At 42.0% G+C, this 19,308-nt stretch overlaps 2 protein-coding genes across 2 annotated transcripts in view; both read left to right on the forward strand.

Annotated features, from left to right (window-relative positions):
- Positions 1-1,449, forward strand: part of fer1l4 (fer-1 like family member 4) — a 28,254-nt gene extending 26,805 nt beyond the window's left edge. Inside the window, exons 48-49 of the mRNA XM_085776961.1 lie at positions 309-409; positions 584-1,449. Of these exons, the coding sequence (XP_085633087.1) occupies positions 309-409; positions 584-764 (282 nt within the window). The 3' untranslated portion in view covers positions 765-1,449. The remainder of the gene's footprint in view (positions 1-308; positions 410-583) is intronic.
- Positions 1,450-3,410: 1,961 nt separating this feature from the next.
- Positions 3,411-19,203, forward strand: unm_sa1614 (un-named sa1614). Its single transcript, XM_085776962.1, has 28 exons — positions 3,411-3,598; positions 4,756-4,828; positions 4,924-5,069; positions 5,563-5,637; positions 5,840-5,889; positions 5,983-6,112; positions 7,382-7,467; positions 7,612-7,687; positions 10,436-10,516; positions 10,607-10,704; positions 10,798-10,867; positions 11,130-11,217; positions 11,663-11,711; positions 12,437-12,606; positions 12,807-12,940; positions 13,153-13,244; positions 13,327-13,513; positions 13,765-13,850; positions 13,954-14,069; positions 14,313-14,380; positions 14,464-14,571; positions 14,943-15,219; positions 15,798-15,965; positions 16,044-16,107; positions 16,998-17,041; positions 17,576-17,730; positions 18,221-18,346; positions 18,487-19,203. Exons 1-28 carry the CDS (start codon positions 3,473-3,475, stop codon positions 18,559-18,561), a joined length of 3,018 nt encoding a protein of 1,005 aa, XP_085633088.1. The 5' UTR covers positions 3,411-3,472; the 3' UTR covers positions 18,562-19,203.
- The last annotated feature ends 105 nt before the right edge of the window (positions 19,204-19,308 follow it).

The following is a 19,308-nucleotide window of genomic DNA, read 5'->3' on the forward strand; positions in this document are numbered from 1 at the left end:
GCAACCTCAATCTGGCCTATATTTCAACAATGTTTAAGGTTCAACATGTCATATTACACAACAGCTGTACAAATGCTTGTATTTTTGGTGTTTGGGTGGGATGAGAAGGGGAATTGGTGCCATAAATTAGAAAATATGCAGATTCTTTGCCGCCCTTGTTATACTCGGCCTAAGGCCCTCCAGTGGCTAAAACTGCACAACTCCCACCCATTTTCTGACCGGCTTTAATATAAAAAACTAACTAACAAGATATACTTTTTTGGTGGCTTGTGGTGACACTGAAACTATGTGTGTGTGTGTGTATGAAGGGGAAAGTGGAAGCTGAACTTCAGCTGGTGACATTGGAGCAGGCAGAAGCTAATCCTGTGGGACGGGCCCGCAAGGAGCCAGAGCCTCTGGACAAACCAAAGTATGACACACACACACACACACACACACACACACACACACACACACACACACACACACACACACACACACTAGTGTTAAGGGACAGGTTCACGAGTCTGCTTTAAAGTCTGGTGTGACCAGAGAAAGTCCATTATAATCCAGTTGTAAAAAAGATCTGCTATTGTCCCTCCAGACGTCCAACCACCAGCTTCACCTGGTTCATCAACCCAATGAAGACCTTCATCTTCCTCATCTGGAGGAAGTACAAGAAGTACATCATTGCTTTTGTCATCCTCGCCATCCTTGCGCTCTTCCTTGCACTGATTGTCTACACACTACCACAGCATATCTCCGCCGCCATCATCAATGGATGAAGGAACCTTCAGGGAGTTTTCACCATCTCCTGCTGGACATCTTTCTGATGAAGTTTACCATAAACTGACATTGTATTTACTCCTGACCCTCATTTCTGTGGAACTCAATCACTAAAGATTATGATTTAATATGTTTAACATGGACTGAACTACATTACCCAGAATCCTTATGGATGTAAATGCGACCTGGGTGATGGGAGGAATAATCAGGGATTTATTTTACGGCAAAATTAGCTGGACTCTTATTACTTAAGGATTAATATATACAACATGTTTGTTTATTAATATGTGATTTAAATATGTTTCAGTGTAAACTATACATTATAGCACATATCTGATTTGATAAATCAGCATCCTTCCTAAACTAAGACGTAAATTTGTATAAGTCCCATTTTGTTGATTGAATTCAGTTGTGGTTGTAAAGTTTTATTTTGAAAACAAATTAGTAAGTAAAACAAGAAAATTCACTTTTTGCTTAATTTTGTACTGACTCAGAACTGAATTTCAGAATAATCAATTATCTACTCCGGAGCACATAATCAATACATAATTAATATCACTATTCGGGAGTACATAAATCAGTTTTGATAACAATCAGTAATTCTGACAGGTAAAACAAAACATCCAATCTTTACTGAAAAACAATTATACATTATTTTTGTAATATTATACAATCCAATGGATGAACATCCTTTTATTTATTTGGTGGTAGATTTATAAATAATAGAAATAGGAAAAGAAGGAAGTCTGATAAATAATAACAAAAAAATAAAAAACATACTCTACCTCCACTATACCATACTACACCACACAGAACAATTCAATGCTAACCCTCAAATTAGTTGTTAATGAGACAAAGTCACAACAGATGTTTACCAAACTGTTTTCAAACATCTGCATGTTTGAGAGGCAAACACCAGACAGTCAGTTTGAGTCTGAAGTTTAAGTGCTGCTCATTAAACCAACCATATGACCAGCTCACATCCTGATGATTTATCTGCTCTAACAATGTAAAGTTTTTCCTGAGGGTGGGGTCGGCGGAAAAGTCACAGAGGTCATTTAAATCTAGAGGGATCGTCCTCTAGAGAGCAGGAAGGAGATGCAGAAGTTTCATGACGATGTGTCCTGTAGATGGCAAGATGTCTGCCTGCGGACTGAGCGTACAACTGCGGCCAACTTCATCAGGCAGAAACATCAGCCTCGGGAAGTGAACGTCTAGATCACTTTACTATTTTATGTTTTTTCATAATAAGAATAGTGAGGATGATGATGAGAAAATCCCTGACTTACAAGGTTGATGGGAGTGAAATAAAAGTCAGGACTTGTTCTTCATCATCATCTTCAGTTTGAACAGCAGGAAGTCAGAATAGTTTGTTTACGCTCACTCTGATTGTTTCCTCTGGGACTCTGATAATGTTGGATCACGTCGAGACATGTTTTTGGCTCATTGTGTCATAGACTAGAGGGGAAGTGATGTCTGACGACCAGTTTACACAGTTTACAGCTCAGTTTGTAAGTACAATATGTTGATATCTGCATGATAGACAACGGTTAGCAGGTGTCTTCTCCATCAGGTGGTTCTGGATAGACTGCCATGATATTTTCAACAAATATGCATGTTAAACTTTAGCACCACTCTGCCCTGAAGCAGCCCACAAAGCCACAAGCACATTATAAACTTAAGTAATTTTTCTTTGATTGAAAACCTACTAACCTACTATCTGTAAATACAATTACATATTGACTTAAATATTATGGTTGTTCCTTTCAGATTCAATTTCTTTTGTTGGTTTTTCTTTTTTCCCTCTGTTTTTGTAAAAGAAAGTAAAAATGTAAATGTAGCCCTTTGGGAATACAAAAATAACTAGCCTACACTTGAAACCTAACTTAAATGATTTTGTTGCTAATGAAATAGTCGACTGATTTGAGATGTGTGTTCCCCAGTCTCAGTGGAGGTCTGTGCTCGGTCAGCAGTGCGCGCCGCCGAGACAGTGGGCTCCGCCGCCGTGCACCGTGAACGCGCCTCTCCATGCGGTTTAGATAAAGGAGAAGCAGAAAAAAAAAAATCAGCTGATGGTGAAAAAGACATGAAGCCGACTGAGTACCGGAGGACAGAGACCGGTATTATTCCCTCATCTGAACCTGGTCCCGGCGTGCGTTGGCCCGGTTCTCCTCCCAGCCTCGCCGCTCTTTGTCAGCCGGCTCACACACGCAGAGCCGGGCGGTTTGTGGGATTTCTGTGAATGGAGACGCTCCAGCGGAGAGAGGCTCGGTAGTTTGAATACGTTGATGACTCGGGGGATTTATTTTTCTTGTTTTTCCGTGGAATCAGCGCGGTGGGATTTTTTTTTCCTGCAGGATTTTATCACCTTTTGTTCGAATGGAGAAGCGACTAATGCTGCGGTGAAGTCACACTGACCGAGGATTCCGGTTTTTAATTATCGCTTTAATCAGCCTGTTAACGCTCATTCCTCTTTACGGGACTGTGGGAGTGGGCAAACAGCGCTAGTGGGATTATTTCATTTTTGATTTGTGGATTTTTAATCCTAAATCTTTACATTCATTATTATTAGCCTATTATTATTATAGCCACCACCACCAGGCTCTGTGTTTCGCCTGGTTTCCTGTGTCTTTTGTGTGGAGCTGCTCTGTCTGTCCAGGACTCTTGTCAGACTGTCCCGGCGTGTCCTGGATCTTGAACAAGCATCATGCCAGAGTGTGTTTCGGTGTCAGAGTTCGTGCAGGAGGTTCAGGAGGACTGGAGCTCCCCCACCACCTCCTCCTTCACCGCCAAGATGATCAGCTGCAGGAACACCGTCTACCTGCTGGAGGAGGTCGGTGTGACAGGGGAGGCTGATGCATCATCATCACCATCACCATCAGTAGTAGTAGTGGTAGTCATAGTAGTGGTTTGAAGGTGTGTTGTTACTCATTCAGGCGGTTTCAGCGCTGATGAATGGAAAGACAAGTGCTTATTTCTCCTCTACATCCAGGGATAGACACAGCTTGGGGGGCCCACATCCAAATGAACCTTTGTTAAAAAAAAACAAACGTTATACCATGTTAATTTGCATTAATTGGGTTATAAACATGTAAAACATTTACTGTCAATATAAAGGCCACACACACCCACACAGCTGATATTTACTATTTCCATAGTAGACTGGATAGCAAACAACTTAACCTACATGGCTGAAGAAATATACAGACGGTAAATATAGCTAGACTCAGCAGGCAGCCCCCCCCCAACACACACACACACACACACACACACACACACACACACACACACTCACACTCATTAGAGTCCTTGACCCAGAGACTTCAATTCTAAAAACTGGACACTTAAATTGCCCCCCTCCCTGCCTCCCCCTCCTCCTTCTGCCCCCATTTAAACCCCAGCAGAGTTGACATATGTTACCACAGCAACAGGTTAATCCTCATTAGCATTCATTGTTGTTGTTGTTATCTAATGTTAATGAGGAGAAGCCAGAGAGATGATAGTTAATGAGTTGATCTGCATCCAGCACATGGATTTATGATAATGCTACATTTAAAATTACAACTTAAAAGACATGCATAAAACACCTTGTGTGTGAAGGAACTGTTCACATTGGCATAAAACATGCACAGGGAATCATTTGAGGATAATTGACAGATTGTCATTTCTAATTCTTAGAGGCGTGCATGTCCTTTATTATGAAAAATGTGTATTTATGGATTAAATTGTACATTTAATACCTTAACTACATCTAATGTCTCTGCTGCTTCATGTGGAGGTTTAGACTGACTGGAAACAGGTTCACACACACAGGAATGTGTCTGTCTGTTGTCAGAGAACAAAGCTTGTCCTCTGTGTGTGTGTTGAGTCAGCAGGTGAATTACTGCCCCCCCCCCAACCCCCCCACATGAACACACACACATTCAGCAGTTTCAGATAATTACAACAAGCCCGAGGTGTGAATTTATTAAGTGTTTCGTGTGTGTTAAGGTTCTGGACAGCGACCGACTGGTGTTGCAGAAGATGAAGAAAGCTGCTAAAGCCAAATACACATCAGGACAAGGTACACACACTCTGTTACACTCACACCCACGTACATGTACACGTACACACACACTGATCCCTCTACTAGGTACTAACACAGCTCTTCTCGCTTAGGACACGTGTCTCACTTGGAGCAGTACATCAACGCCATGGAGAAGCTGTCGGTGAACTGTCACTCAAATGGAGAGTCGGAGGTTGGCTCTGCCTTCTGCCGCCTGGCTGACTTTTCTAAAGAGCTTGTGTCTCCGATAAAGAACCTGGTAAGCGACACAGCACCACATCATAGAGGTCAAAGGTCACAACAACCTGTACCTAATAGTAGTCATTGCCTGCAGGAAGTTAGAGATTTCGATTAGAGCTCTCTATCACGTTATTCACCTGGATGTACCTAATGATAAGTGTTTGATTGGTCAGACCAAACCCTTGTTGAAAAACCAGCCAATTAAGTGAGATTAACAAGCCCACTTTCTTGAGAAACCGTCCGACTAAAACCTTCTGATTGGCTTTTAACTGGTCATTCCAAACTTCCATTGGAAAAGCAGGTCACTCAGATGAACCAATCGATCCCAAATTCCCAGAGAAACATTTGAAACTAATTGGTTCTCATGGGAAAACCACTTATCAAAATTATATCATGATTTATATAATCTAAAATGATATTTGATATTTTATTACATGAGATATTTCCACTGTTCAAGTTAACAAGTATTACAATGAATATGAATGAATATATGTGTTTACTTGTGTGTGCAGTTAAAGAGCATGCTCCACAACATCAACTTCTTCCTGGACTCTCTGGTTAAAGGCGACCTGAGGGAGGTGAAGGGGGTGAGGACTTTGTTTACTATTTACTCTATGCAGGTCCAAATGAAGTGTAACAGTGACAGACCTCAGGTCAGCAATGGAGTGGAGTTACTGTCATTTTGCTCCTCAATGGCCTCAGGGTGGCACTGAAACTCATAAATATAAAGGGTTCCTGCTTCCTCTACTGTCTCTCTCACTGTCTGTGTCTGTCTCTGTGTCTCTGCAGGATCTGAAGAAGCCTTTTGACCGTGCGTGGCGGGACTATGAGAGCAGATTGTGAGTGACGATGTGAACATGTGTGGGGTTTGCTTGGTTTGACTGTTGATGATCTGATGTGGCTTGTTCTTGAAAGCTGAATCTTTTTTGCAGTAAGCAGGTGGAGAAGGAGAAGAGGGAGCTGGCTCGTCAGTACGGGATGGTGAGGAATGAGGTGAGCGGAGGAGAGATCGCTGAGGAGCTCGAGAAGGAGAGACGCTCCTTCCAACTGAGCATGTGTGAGGTCAGTGACACTGTGATCCCATCACCTTCACCTTTCTCCTACTGGTCTGACACGCCCTGTATAAGAAACTTCTGAGTGATTGGAAAGTAGACAAAATCACTGCAATTTTATACCAAAATTTAAAAAACAAACAATTAATTCAGAGATTTTATTCATTTTCATATTCACTCTTGAAGGGACAACGAGGAGTTTTGGAAAAGCGAAGCGTTTTCACACTACATTTATGAGCCTCCGCGCGCACCGTAAAATTCTTTGACCGGTGCAAGAGGGACTCATGTTTTCATTCATCAAGAATTAAAGTCAGAGGTTCAAAGAGGTTCACATACCGTCGTAGTTCCGACCATAAACGTTGATTCGGCTGCGTTATTCTCATGACTCGCCACGAAGGAAACGCTGGTCGGCTCGACCAGCATTTCCACCACCACTAATAATAACAAAATAACGATAGAGACAGAACTATATATTTATCGAAAATGGGCCCATTAACAAGTGTGAGTAGCGGAGATTCATCCACATTAACCTGAGACTTTTTTATAACCGAATAGAAACTCCTCGTTGTCCCTTTAAAAAAAATAAATGTTTGGATCTGCAGGTTATGATTAGGAATAGTACCTCAATCAACTCTCTTTATTCATAATAAAAACGGTCACTCATTTTTCAATACATTCTTATAACAGTTTGAATTATTACTGTAGATAATGAATTTACATAGAGTAAAATTACAACACATTTCTGTATTACACAAAAATAGAGCTCGTACACAGTTTTCACCTGTACATGTGAGGACATGGACACATTTCATCCCACCTATTGTCTATGCCACTTCACTCAACTTGTCTCAACAACATTTTGGAAGTAAAGTTTATCCTCTGCATCTTTACCAATAGTATAAAGACACTATCAGCTGTTACAGGAGCTAAACAGAGAGTCATTGTCTCACACAGTGACCAGGTCAATCGTTTACATCATGGAATCTCTTTACATCACTGATCTGAGTAGAGTATAAATACAAAACACATGTTTTTTACCTTATCTGCTATTTCAAAACATTTTAAGTAAAACACCTCTATACTTCTATGGCATACATGGACTATTCCAAGCCGTTACACAGCTGTTAAATTTGAATGACAGTTGGGAGAGGAGAAGATGAAAGTAAGGGGAAGCTTGATGCGTAACTGCATCATCGCTGCTCCCTGATCTCCTCTGCTTCTCCTCCTCCTGCTGCTTCTGCACAACTCTGAAACTCACCCATCCTGTCTTTTGTCTCAGTATCTCATTAAGGTCAATGAGATAAAGACAAAGAGAGGAGTTGACCTGCTGCAAAACCTCATCAAACACTACCACAGCCAGAACAAGTAAGATAACACACACACTTACCACACACACACACACACACACACAGATACACAAGTTTATGCTTATGGTTGGCCTATAAAATGTACATGTAGTACATATAAGAAAAAAAGTGTGTGTGTGTGTGTGTGTGTGTGTGTGTGTAGTTTCCTGCAGGAGTGTGTTTCCACCACTCAGAGATTGAAGCAGTACATGGAGGAGCTGAACGGAGTTCTGACCACGGTACGACAACAGCTAACAACCTGTACACAACAACATGTACCATGACACCATGTACCACAAGATTTTGTTAAAAAAAAAAAACCAAAGAGACATAAACTCATTGTAAAACATCAAAGTTAACATTTTACATTTCTGATTAGTTTTCAGTTTATTTCGACATTTTAATTTAGTAGTTTTACTTTAATCCTAAACTGCATTTAATCATAATATCTTTACACGTACAAGTACTTCAAATCACTCTTATCCAATGATCAACACTCACAAGTCACAGTCACAACAGTCAACTGTCACAAGAAAGCTAATCCTGGTTTCAACACTACACATTGTCTCAATTTCAAAATAAGTCACACTGTTATTCAAGATAATGTGACATAGGATAAAAGTCAGACCTCTGATTGTGTGTAATGAGTTATAGTTACTTATAACTCATCAACAGAATAATTTTAGCCTGATAACAACAGTTTGTTAGCCTGGATCAGTAGCGGCGCCAGGATTTTGATTGTGGGTGGGCCTTCAGAAAACTGGACGGGCCAGTTAAAATAAGACAAAAAAAATAAAAAATCAGCGTCATCATCATCTCCGTTTCAGCGCTTTTCTGCGGCGCTGAGGACAGCACTCCCATAGGACTCCGTTGGAAAAAAAAAAAAAAAGCTGACTGACCAAATTCGGGGTTATTTCTCCCGTGGCGCTGGACCACGTCTGTTTCTATGGCTGCACAGCAAGAAACTCCTGAGCTAAGTTGATGAAATAGGCTACCGACCAATTTTGAGTCATAAAGTGGCAATCATCTTTGCCATGTAGGCTACAGTAACCATGTTACTTAACAAAATACAATTTATTGTAGGTCCATTGTAAAACATTTAGCCTATTTATTTACATAAATGTGGTGATTTCAGTACGTAGCCCAGAGGCAGTCCTCCTCACTTTTCATTGAAACAAACTAATCCAACTGCCACAGTTGTTAGATTTCATCAATTAGACCAACATTAATCTCCTAAAAAAAATTAACCAGCCAGCGGTAAACCTCTGAAAGCGTGCAGATACGTTACTTGGCTCGTTTTCTCCCTGGGATGAGGACGGAGCTGCCGGCCCCCCGGCAGATCAGCTGAGTCAATTCAATTTATTTGAAGTGGGACAGTGCAAGTTCATGAACAAAACATAAAATCGTAAACAAGCCGGATTGTAGCCACAGGCTAATTTCCATCCGTTGTCCCATACATAGATGTTCCCTGGTACAAAATACAATAAATAAAAACAAAAGCATGTTATAAAATAGCAGCATTCAGTTTACAGTACAATAGATAATAATACAGAATCGGTGCCGTAGTACGACAGTAGTACAAAAGTGCAACCGTGTCATGAGATAAAGCGCTTACAATCATCAAAGTGCTTAGAAGGTCCTAGGAATAATGTCTAATTGAGCTGTGTAACAATGATAGGTCTAAGGATATAATTTAATCACTTGCACTGCTATGAATAACTAAAAGTTATATAATAATATAAGTGATAATACTATTGAATATATGTGTATGTGTATATGTATATATATACACATATACATACACACACACACATACACATACATACATATATATACACATACATATATATATATATATATATATATATATATATACATACATACACATACACACATAATCGGCCTATGACTAGTGATGGCATTATTCATATTGCTATTTTGTCTATGTTAGTTATTATAATAATAGTAATGATAGTAGTAGTAATAGTAACAACACAGCAAAATTACAGTAATAACAACATCAACACAATCATATAACAGCAATACAACAGTCAGAAATAAGTATACATTTCTAATAGTGGGTGCAGGTCTGGGTCGATAGCAACCAGTTTTTTAAATGCTTTTTGAAGGTAATATGTGTGGTGCATTCTCTGACTGTGAGCGGCAGGCTATTCCATGTCCTGCAACCCATGACAGATAGAGCAGCCTGACCGAAGGTGGTACGTCTGTAGGGGATAGCACAGTCTCCTCTAACTACTGATCTTGTGACCTTAGCAGATGGGTGGCTATCAGTGCGTTTTATAAAATCTTTCAAGGGTGGGGGAGCCAGGTTGTGTAAGGTTTTGTGTACCAGGTAGGCTCGTTTAAAATCAACTAAGTTGTTGAAGCTCAGCAGTTCGTGTCTGTCAAGGACGTTGCAGATGTGGTGTCTTGTTTGCTTTTTATCGAATACCTTTAGAGCTTTATTGTAAAGTGACTCGGCTGACTTGAGGGTGGTTACACCTGTAAGGGACCAACTTAGTAGAGCGGAGTAGAGCGGCTGCTGCAGCTGTGACAGTCGCTGCCCTGGTCCGCCACAGATATCCTAACAGTTAAACTGACCACAGACTCTGGATTAAACTGTGACTTTCTCGCATGAAAAAATATTAAACTGTGACGTGTTAACAGCGCTGGTGACACCAAAGACGGTTTATAAACATTTATTGAATATCTTTGGTGACACTGGCTGTATGTGTTTTGAACATCCGCCACACGTGGGGTAGAAGCCGCTGATTGGCTGAGAAGCTTTCACTCAAAGCTTTCCTCAGGATGCTTATTGGATGAACAGCTAGAATGGGTGGGCCCAGCCTAAAATGGGTGGGCCCAGGCCCACCCGGGCCCAATAGTAGCGCTGCGGCTGGCCTGGATTAACACAAGTGAATCCCCACGTGAAGAGCATGGCCCAGGTGAGGTGTAACTTCAGGTGAGGTGTTGTTGTGTGTCCGCAGGTGAAGCAGCGTCAGGAGGAGGAGAAAAGACAGCTGTGCGTGCTTAGAGATCAGCTGAGGCCGGTTGTCCACACAGAGCAGGTCAGAGACACGAACACTAACGCACTGAGTGACATCATCACACACTTCATCAGGTGATTAATGTGTCTGTGTGTGTGTGTGTGTGTGTAGGACTCCCTCCCTAAGCAGGTGTACAGCATGCATCAGCTGCTGGGAGACAAGCAGTATGGGACGGAAAGATCGGGATTCCTCTACAAGAAGAGCGATGGGTAAAAGTTACAAAAGAAAAAAACAACAAAACAAAAATACACACTGACACACCCATTATGAGTAACATAACTTAACCTGTCTATGTGTTTCAGGCTGAGGAAAATGTGGCAGAAGAGGAAATGTTCAGTTCACAACTGTTACCTGACCATTGCACACGCTACTGTAAGCCGCCTTTTGTTGGTCTAATTAGCTTTGACCTTGGACCTTTTGCTGTTAAAGTTAGAATTTGTACGATTTCATATTTTTTCAACAACAGCTACACAATCAATCAACATACTTAATCTACATAAAGTGTCAGCTGCACATTACATCAACACTGTTAAATATAAGTGTCAATAGTTGGACTGTTTACGTTAGTGTTGACTTAATACCTTGTTGTAAGTTGTTGTACGTTGCTTTAACATATTGCTCATCCCCTCCTCAGCCCAACAAACCTCCCACCAGACTCAACCTGCTCACCTGTCAGGTCAAACCCAGTGTGGAGGACAAGAAATGCTTTGACCTCATCTCTCGTAAGCCACACTCAGACGCACACAGCTACTAGCTTTGTGGTGCCCCGAGATTGGTAAAATTGTGTATAATTCCCCAGACCCTAACCCTAACCTTAGCCATCATGACTAAATACCTGGCACCAACTCAGACCTTAAGCCTGAAACTAGCTAGGACCACTAAGCTGCTCAACCCACCAATGACTCAACATTAATCAGGTCATGTTTTGTTAGCAAAAACCACTGAGGTATAATATACTCTTTATTAGAGAAGTTTCAGGCATTTATTATAAAAATGAGAAAGAATTGCGAGAAGTGCAAAAACTGCCTTTTTGAATTTCCTTTGTGTAGCACACCTGACTGGTACCCACAGTTGCTTTGAATTTTAGTTGGTTACACAAGGAACCTGAGCTCAAAAACACCAGAGGTTTATTGTAGCTTAGTTCATCACAAGCTCTTTGCCCTGCAGATAATCGGACCTACCACTTCCTGGCTGAAGATGAAGCTGAGTGTGTGGCGTGAGTAACAAATTAACTTAATTGATTTAGTCTGACACTGCATAGAGGCATCATCTTGAATTTATGATTTCCAAAAATAATGGAATTATGTTAAAGCAGAAGTAAGCAGAATGTTTGTGTTAATATAAGTCTTATATAGTTATATCTTCTGACAGCAATCACTTATATAGAGTGTTTGGTCTGAAACGGGTCTGTCAGTCACTCTGCTCTGCTGTAAGCCGAGGAGAAAACTTTCCTTGTATCCTACAACCTTTATCCAATGAGGAGAGAGAACAGCATAAAGGGGCGGTGAATGTGGTGACGTAGGGACGAGGGTGGGGACTGCTAACTCCATCGGCTGACAGGAAGTTAGTCAAACCACCGGATCGCTTATTTCTGCTTTAATAAAGAAGAAGATTAAAGAAAAACGACTAATTAATAAACTGATTTTACCTTGCAGAACACAGTTGTTGGTTTAACACTGACTCTGTAAGTTTGGGAATTTTTTTTCTGTCTTAAGGTACACTTAATTTAAAGATGTGAATATTTCTTTCACAAAGTCACAGAATAACACAAATAAAAACAAACTGAGGAAGTTGTGAACCAACATCTGCAAGGTAACATGTGTATGTTAAAAAAAGAAGAAGAAAAAAACATTCTTTAAAATGTGTGTGTGTGTGTGTGTGTGTGTGTGTGTGTGTGTGTGTGTGTGTGTGTGTGTGTGTGTGTGTGTGTGTGTTATGCAGCTGGATCTCAGTCCTCAGTAACAGTAAGCAGGAGGCTCTGAACATGGCTCTGGATGGGGGGAGGAGAGGGGGAGGAGGGGAGAGCAGTGTGGAGGACCTGACCCGGGCCATCACTGATGACATCAGACGGATGCCAGGAAACAACAGCTGCTGTGACTGTGGAGCACCAGGTGATGATTGAATGATTGAATGAATGAATGAATGAATGAATGAATGAATGAATGCATGCCTCTTTTCCCACCTCACTGCTGTGGCAAAAGCATCTGAGGGCGTCATGTCCAGACGTCATGTCCAGGCAGCAGGTCTTTCTATATCTATAATCCAGATGCCACTGTTGTTGTGTGTCTTGCCTGTTGTTCTCTCTGTGTAGATCCCGGATGGCTCTCGACCAACCTGGGCATCCTGACCTGTATTGAGTGTTCGGGGATCCACAGAGAGATGGGGGTCCACGTCTCCAGGATCCAGTCTCTCAGTCTGGACAGTCTGGGGACCTCAGACCTGTTGGTAGGTCACCTAAGAGACTCCAGTTAACTAAACACAGCTGAATCACTGTTAAATTAACCCGTTAACAAATTTTGAAATTGTTATCATGGTGGACTTTTTTCTGTTCGTTTTTTTACATGGTCCAAATTTAGTTTTCTAATTTAAGTTTCTTGTTAATTTACCAGAGTGCAGGTGGTGAGAAATCCTTCTGTCTTTCTCTGTCTCTCTTCCAGTTGGCCAGGAATGTCGGTAATTCTGGTTTTAATGAAATCCTGGAGGCCAACTTGTTGAGTCCATCCATGAAGCCCTCACAGCACAGCCACATGTAAGAAGAACACACTCTGGTGTATGTTACTCTAGTAGACAATATTTCACCCTTATAAAACTGCCAACATTGCTGTGTGCAGGGCGGGGCGCAAAGACTTCATCCTGTCCAAGTATCAGGACGTTTATTTTGTCAGACGGACTTACAGCTCCACTGCAGCTCTGCGTCTCGGCCTGCAGGAGGCAACCAAGAGCTGCGACATCTACAGTCTGATCCAGCTGTTCGCTCAGAGGACAGAGCTGAGCCAGCCGCTGCACGCACACATCCAGGTACGCTCACACTATGCACTCTCACGTGTACACACACACATGCAGGTTTAGTCACAAACAGACACACACACACACACACACACACTCATAAAGGTACACTCACAGGCGCACACTCTCAGTTGTACACACACATACTGTAAAGGCATGCACATATCGAGATGTTTTCAAACAGGTACACTAAGGACATATGCATTCATTACACCAAGGTAATCCATAAACATACATTCATAAGTGTGTTTCCATGCCAACAGGAGAAGGGGGAGACTGCACTCCATCTGGCCGTCCTATTGGCTGACAGGACGTCATTGCACATCCTGGACTTCCTGGCTCAGAACTGGTCAGTCTGATCCAATGTACTGTATTGATGATTTAATAAGACCTTAGCATGTGCATGTGTGTGTTAACATGTACACCTGCATATTATCTTTCTTCCTCTATAGCTCAAATGTTGACATGCAGACGTCGGCAGGAAACACAGCGCTGCACTACAGCTGTCTGCACAACAAGAGTGACTGTGTGAAGCTGCTGCTGAGAGCCAGAGCCAACATACACATCAGTAATACAACCATAGCAACGCACATGTTACTGTACCATATTGGTCCTTGTCATTTTATTTTCTTGGAAAGTGACAGAATCTTTTTAAATTGGGAATATTTTTGGACATTTTAATGGAGAGGGAACGTTTTTAGACATTTATGTAAATTCAGGACGTTCATGGAAACATTTTTTATAGAGAGGACAAGTTCAGAAATGTATGAACATCTCGGTAACAGTGATATTTTTGCTTTTGTGTGAACAGAGAATGAGTTGGGAGAGACGGCTCTGGATGTGAGCCGCAGGTTGAAGCACAACCACTGTGAGGAGCTGGTGAGCTGAACGCTCTGATCACAGTTACACTCGTTCACATGTGAAACTGTGTTGACTGACTGTAGCTGTGTGTGTGTGTGCAGCTACACCAGGCCCAATCCAACCAGTTTGATCATCATGTCCATGTGGAGTACGAGTGGAGGCTTCGTCATGACGATATTTATGACAGTGATGACGACTTTGACGACAGGGTAACCATGGCAACTGAAAGCCTTCTGTTTTATTCTTCCTTTGTAAAAGTCTTAGTATGTATAACAGAGCAAAAAAAACTCTCAGAAGAAATTTGTGTAGTAGTTGTAGTAGTAGTAACAACAAAACATTTGTCACTCTGCATAAAATCATAATCTGTTTCTTTTACTGATGCCTAATTGTTTTGTTTTTTTGTCAAATTTGATACTTTAAGGAGAACTGAGCTTAACTTAATTAGATTATTTCATTTAGAGGCATTATTTTAAATTGTTGGAGGTATTGTATTGTTAATGAGATGTCTGTTATTCACCATCGTATTTCATATTTAGTGCTACACTAAGGCCAATAACTTTGATAATTTGTCCTGTTTCAGAATGGTCCCGTGAAGAAGGAGCGCACCTCCTCCTCCTCGTCCTCCTTCACCACCTCCTTCTCCTTCACCTCCCGTCCTTTCAGCTTCAGCCAGTCCATGTCCTCATCCTCCTCTGTCACCCCACCTTCCTCTGCAGCAGCGGGAGGGGGTCTGCTCAGTGTGGGCAGGAGGCTCGCCATGGCCATGGAGCTCCACAGTCGGCCTTCTGGACCCACTCCGAGCCCACCTCCACCTCCCCCGTCTTCCCCTGCCCCCCCGCTACCCCCCAGGGTTAAAGGTAAGCTTTTCTGCAGACTTTTAATGTGAAATGCACAGAGTTAACTTCCAAAGAGCAGAAGAAAACTGTCATGGCTATTATGTTATTTATTGTGCCAAACACACATAGACTTACACATATAAAACACCAACAATTCTGTCGGAATAGAAAATATTTTTTACATAAACCACTGCATTACAAACAAAGATGATTGCCTCCTCAGTTTAGCTTGATAAATAAAATACAGTACTGTTCCCTCGCCACCAGCTGGTTGACATTTACAGCTGAATGGACTGTGATGAGATATTCAAAGACATCCTTGTCCACTGACTTTTCTTCACACAGAGCATGGAAAATAATGCAAAATAATGTTAATCAATGAAATGTTAAATGATGCAGAACTGTGAAAACATCAGCATTCATATTTTTAAGTTGTGGTGTTCGAGTTCATGTGTAATTGAAAACAAACAGCTGAGACAGCCTACATCTAAAACAGGGCCCACAAAGTCAACAAAAGTGGGGAAATGGAGGAATAGTAAATTCAAACTGGTCAGATCATAAACAAGGAGGCTTCATCTCTGCTCCCTTTCGTTCTCCAGCTCCCAGTGTTCCTCCTCCTCCCCCACCTGCTGGGGGGGAGTTTGTGGGTGGAGAAGATGAAGATGAGGCAGAGGTCTTCTTCTCCCTGACAGGAAACAGAAAGACGACCCCTCCCCCTCTCACTGCCGTCCGCCACAAGAGGAGCTGCTCCGAGTCAGGCAAGAACGGTAACATCCAAGAGAAATGTGGCAATTAATCTGTCTGAGGGATGCTATGTAATTCATTTTCTGTGTGTTTCTCTGCAGATTACGGGTTTCCAACCAGTCCAAGGCTCTACAGCGGTCCAGACTCCTCTTTTAAGAAGTGTGTGTGAGTATCTGAGACACAAACTCTCGTCAACTCACATTATATTATAAGAAACGCATGCAAAAGACCAAGGCCTTTGACTGGTTCAGTGGTGGAATGGGATGTCACGTCAGTCGGGGTACCAACAGGCAGGATTTGACATGTTTTTATAAACAACACACTACAAAGTATGTAAGAACTTCCACCTTTGTGAGTAGCTTTGTAATCAGAAGATAGATTATTAAAAGTATCCTGATACTGAGGTGAGGTGAAATGAGTATCCTGATACTGAGGTGAGGTGAAATGAGGCTGAGGTGAAATGACAGATGCTGCAACAGGTGTTTCACAAAAGACCATTAGAAAGAAACCATCTGCATGACAACATGACAGCCATCTGAAGAGTGAGCTTTTGCACCACCATCCTGGAGGGCGCCTGACTATGCAGAAAATAAAAGTCACTGAATTAATACATTTGTTGTGGCTTTATCTGTATGCACTTACATTTGTTTAACTCCTGAACCTTAGTTTAAAATGTAGTGAGATCCCAGAGGGACCAAACAGGTCCGGGTGACTTTTTATTGAAAGATTCTAAAACGATGTAGCAGATAGAAATGCTTCCATCTGATGGAAAGTTTGGGCCATAAGAGACTTTGAGTCTTGGGTTGGAAACATTACAGAGCTGCAACATTAAAAGAGAGAAACATGATGCACAATGTTCTACAACTAGATTAATAAGAAGCGAAGATAATAAAGCAGCAGCATGAAGATAATTGAGACCTGAAGCACTTGAACTGAGAGACCATGCTGCCCCCTGCTGGAGATGAGGCTTATTCACAGTCGGAGCTTCAGGTTGATGGTTAATGGAAACACCAGAGATGATTAACGTGTCCCTCTGTGTCTCTGTGTCTCTGCAGCCTAGCCTCTCCTCTGAGCTCGCTGACTGAACGACCAGACAGAGGTACGATCGCTTCCTCCTCTCACGTCCGCTTCTGTTTTATCTGTCTGGACTCTGTTGAATCCATCATGTGTAGGCAACTGTGATAAACACTGGGTCATGGTGCAGACCCAGTGTCCTTGACCACGGGTCAGTAGAGTAAGAAGAGGGCAGATCGCATATGACAAATTTTAGTTTTTAATCCAACGCCTGAGTTATAACTTAGAGTTCTGCATTTATTGTCTGTTTTGAATATTATTTTAGGGCTGCTATGGTATTTGACAACAGATATTCAATAACTCAAGTTTCTCTGACATGATGATGATGATGACGTGTTTTTTCCGTTTTGACCAACTGGCCAGATAAAAAAAAAAACAAGAACTTTGTTTTGACATTGTTGACATTGTTTTGTAGTTTGAAAACTGTGGTGAACATGATAATATTTTTATTTTCCACCGTACAAATGAATCATAAATGTCTAAACCATTAACTCAACTGCCTGAAATTATCTCACCATTACTCAATGAGTGATAAAATGAGTGTATTTATCTCCTTGAGGTTTTCGGAGGGCGGACAGTGATGGAAGCTCCTCCCTCTTCATGCAGCCTGCCAGTAAAGCTCCGCCCAACATGTCTCCCACTAATCATCGCTCTCAGAGCTTTGAGAATGACAGCAGGGGCCCCACCCCCCAGCCGCTTCCTCGCAGATCATTGGTAAGTTCAGTTGTAAGAGGAAATCAACATTTCAGCTCATCCTTGAATGAGAAGTGAGAGGTTTGTCAGCACATCAGCGTCTGCATCAGGTTATCCAGAGCCTCTGTGAGCAGCTTCAGGCTCAGTAAACATCCTTACAAATATTCTGGTGGTCATTAAACTGGTTCCTGTGTTGTAATGAGTCCTTCATCATACATTACCAAGCCTAGATTAGCACAGATCTAATCTTACACATTTAATTTCTATGGCGTCATATTATATGCACAGGTTAAACAGATTTCGAAGCCAGATACATGTTTTATATCAAATTGACCAAATATGTAGTTCCTTTGTTTTCCTTTTGTTCTTTGCAGGGCTGTATAAGTCTGTGCAACAAGTACAAATGTAGATTTGCTTTCTAGTTGATTGTAGTTTCTAATAATTGTTAATGGGGAATTTTATTAGTTTTATTAGTAGTGCATTTTTATTGTTATTTTTCCATGTCCAACAGCCTCGCGGCACAACGAGCCGGCGGGTTCAGGCGCTGTATGACTGCCAGGCTGACCACCACGACGAGCTGAGCTTCTGTGAGGGACAGGTGCTGGTGGTGCTGGGCCAGGAGGACAGTGATTGGTGGGTACGTATCGTGACCCGATTCTCCTTTCTGATCAGGTTACCACCTGAACCAAATGAACAATGGTGGGCGGAGTCTATGTTCAGGTGTATTTAAATGTACAGTAACTATATAAATGTACATGTGTCTTTGTGTGTGTGCAGCACGGTTATATAGAAGATGAACCAGACCAGAGAGGTTTGTTTCCATCTTCCTTCGTCCAGCTGCTGTCAGAGTGACATGAATGTGAACCAGCACAGGACCCCACCAGACCATGGACCAGCACAGACCTGAAAAACAGCAACAGAGCCAGGTGAACCAGAACCAACCGGATCAGTACTGCCCAGCAGAGGCTTGAACCCCTGATCTTCCACATACCAGGTCAGGGATGTGTTTCTGAGCAGCTCCGACACCCCGAGTTGACATGATCCAGCCGGTTCAGCCAAGTATCAGCTGAGTTGTATACTCTCTGTTACCACGGAAATGTTACATATGACCTTTAAAATGGAGACTCTTTATGGTGCTCGGGTCATGTGGTACAGTTCCTGTGGAGACGGCCTTGCACAGACCGATCTGTGATAATTTAAGGTTGACATTGACATAAATTGTATTTATTTGTTTATTTATTTACTTATTTATTCAAAGTGAAAAGCACACATCTAATGGCAGGACACTGAAGCTACAAGCCACTGGACTTTTATCCTTAAATTCATATGAACAACGTTTCCAGCTCGGGGTTATTTATCTTGACATGTTTAGAGTTACTGATCTTGCGGCAGTGCCTCCACACAAGCCGCTTCTGCCCCGTTTCAGGCTTCTATCTTTGGAGGGGCGGGGGAGGGGCGGGGGCCTGAGGAGCTGTGTCCTTTAACGGACCAGGGGCCTCATTTATCATTGTTTATCAGTTCCTTTTTTTACACCATTTTCCCCTCGTTTTGTGCGTACGCACTTTTCTCCGCCAAATTTGGGATCTATCAAGCCAAAAC

Source organism: Trachurus japonicus, chromosome 5 (genome assembly GCF_045865225.1).
Source record: "Trachurus japonicus isolate A0001 chromosome 5, Traja_1.0".
In the NCBI taxonomy this organism is placed as follows: domain Eukaryota; kingdom Metazoa; phylum Chordata; class Actinopteri; order Carangiformes; family Carangidae; genus Trachurus; species Trachurus japonicus.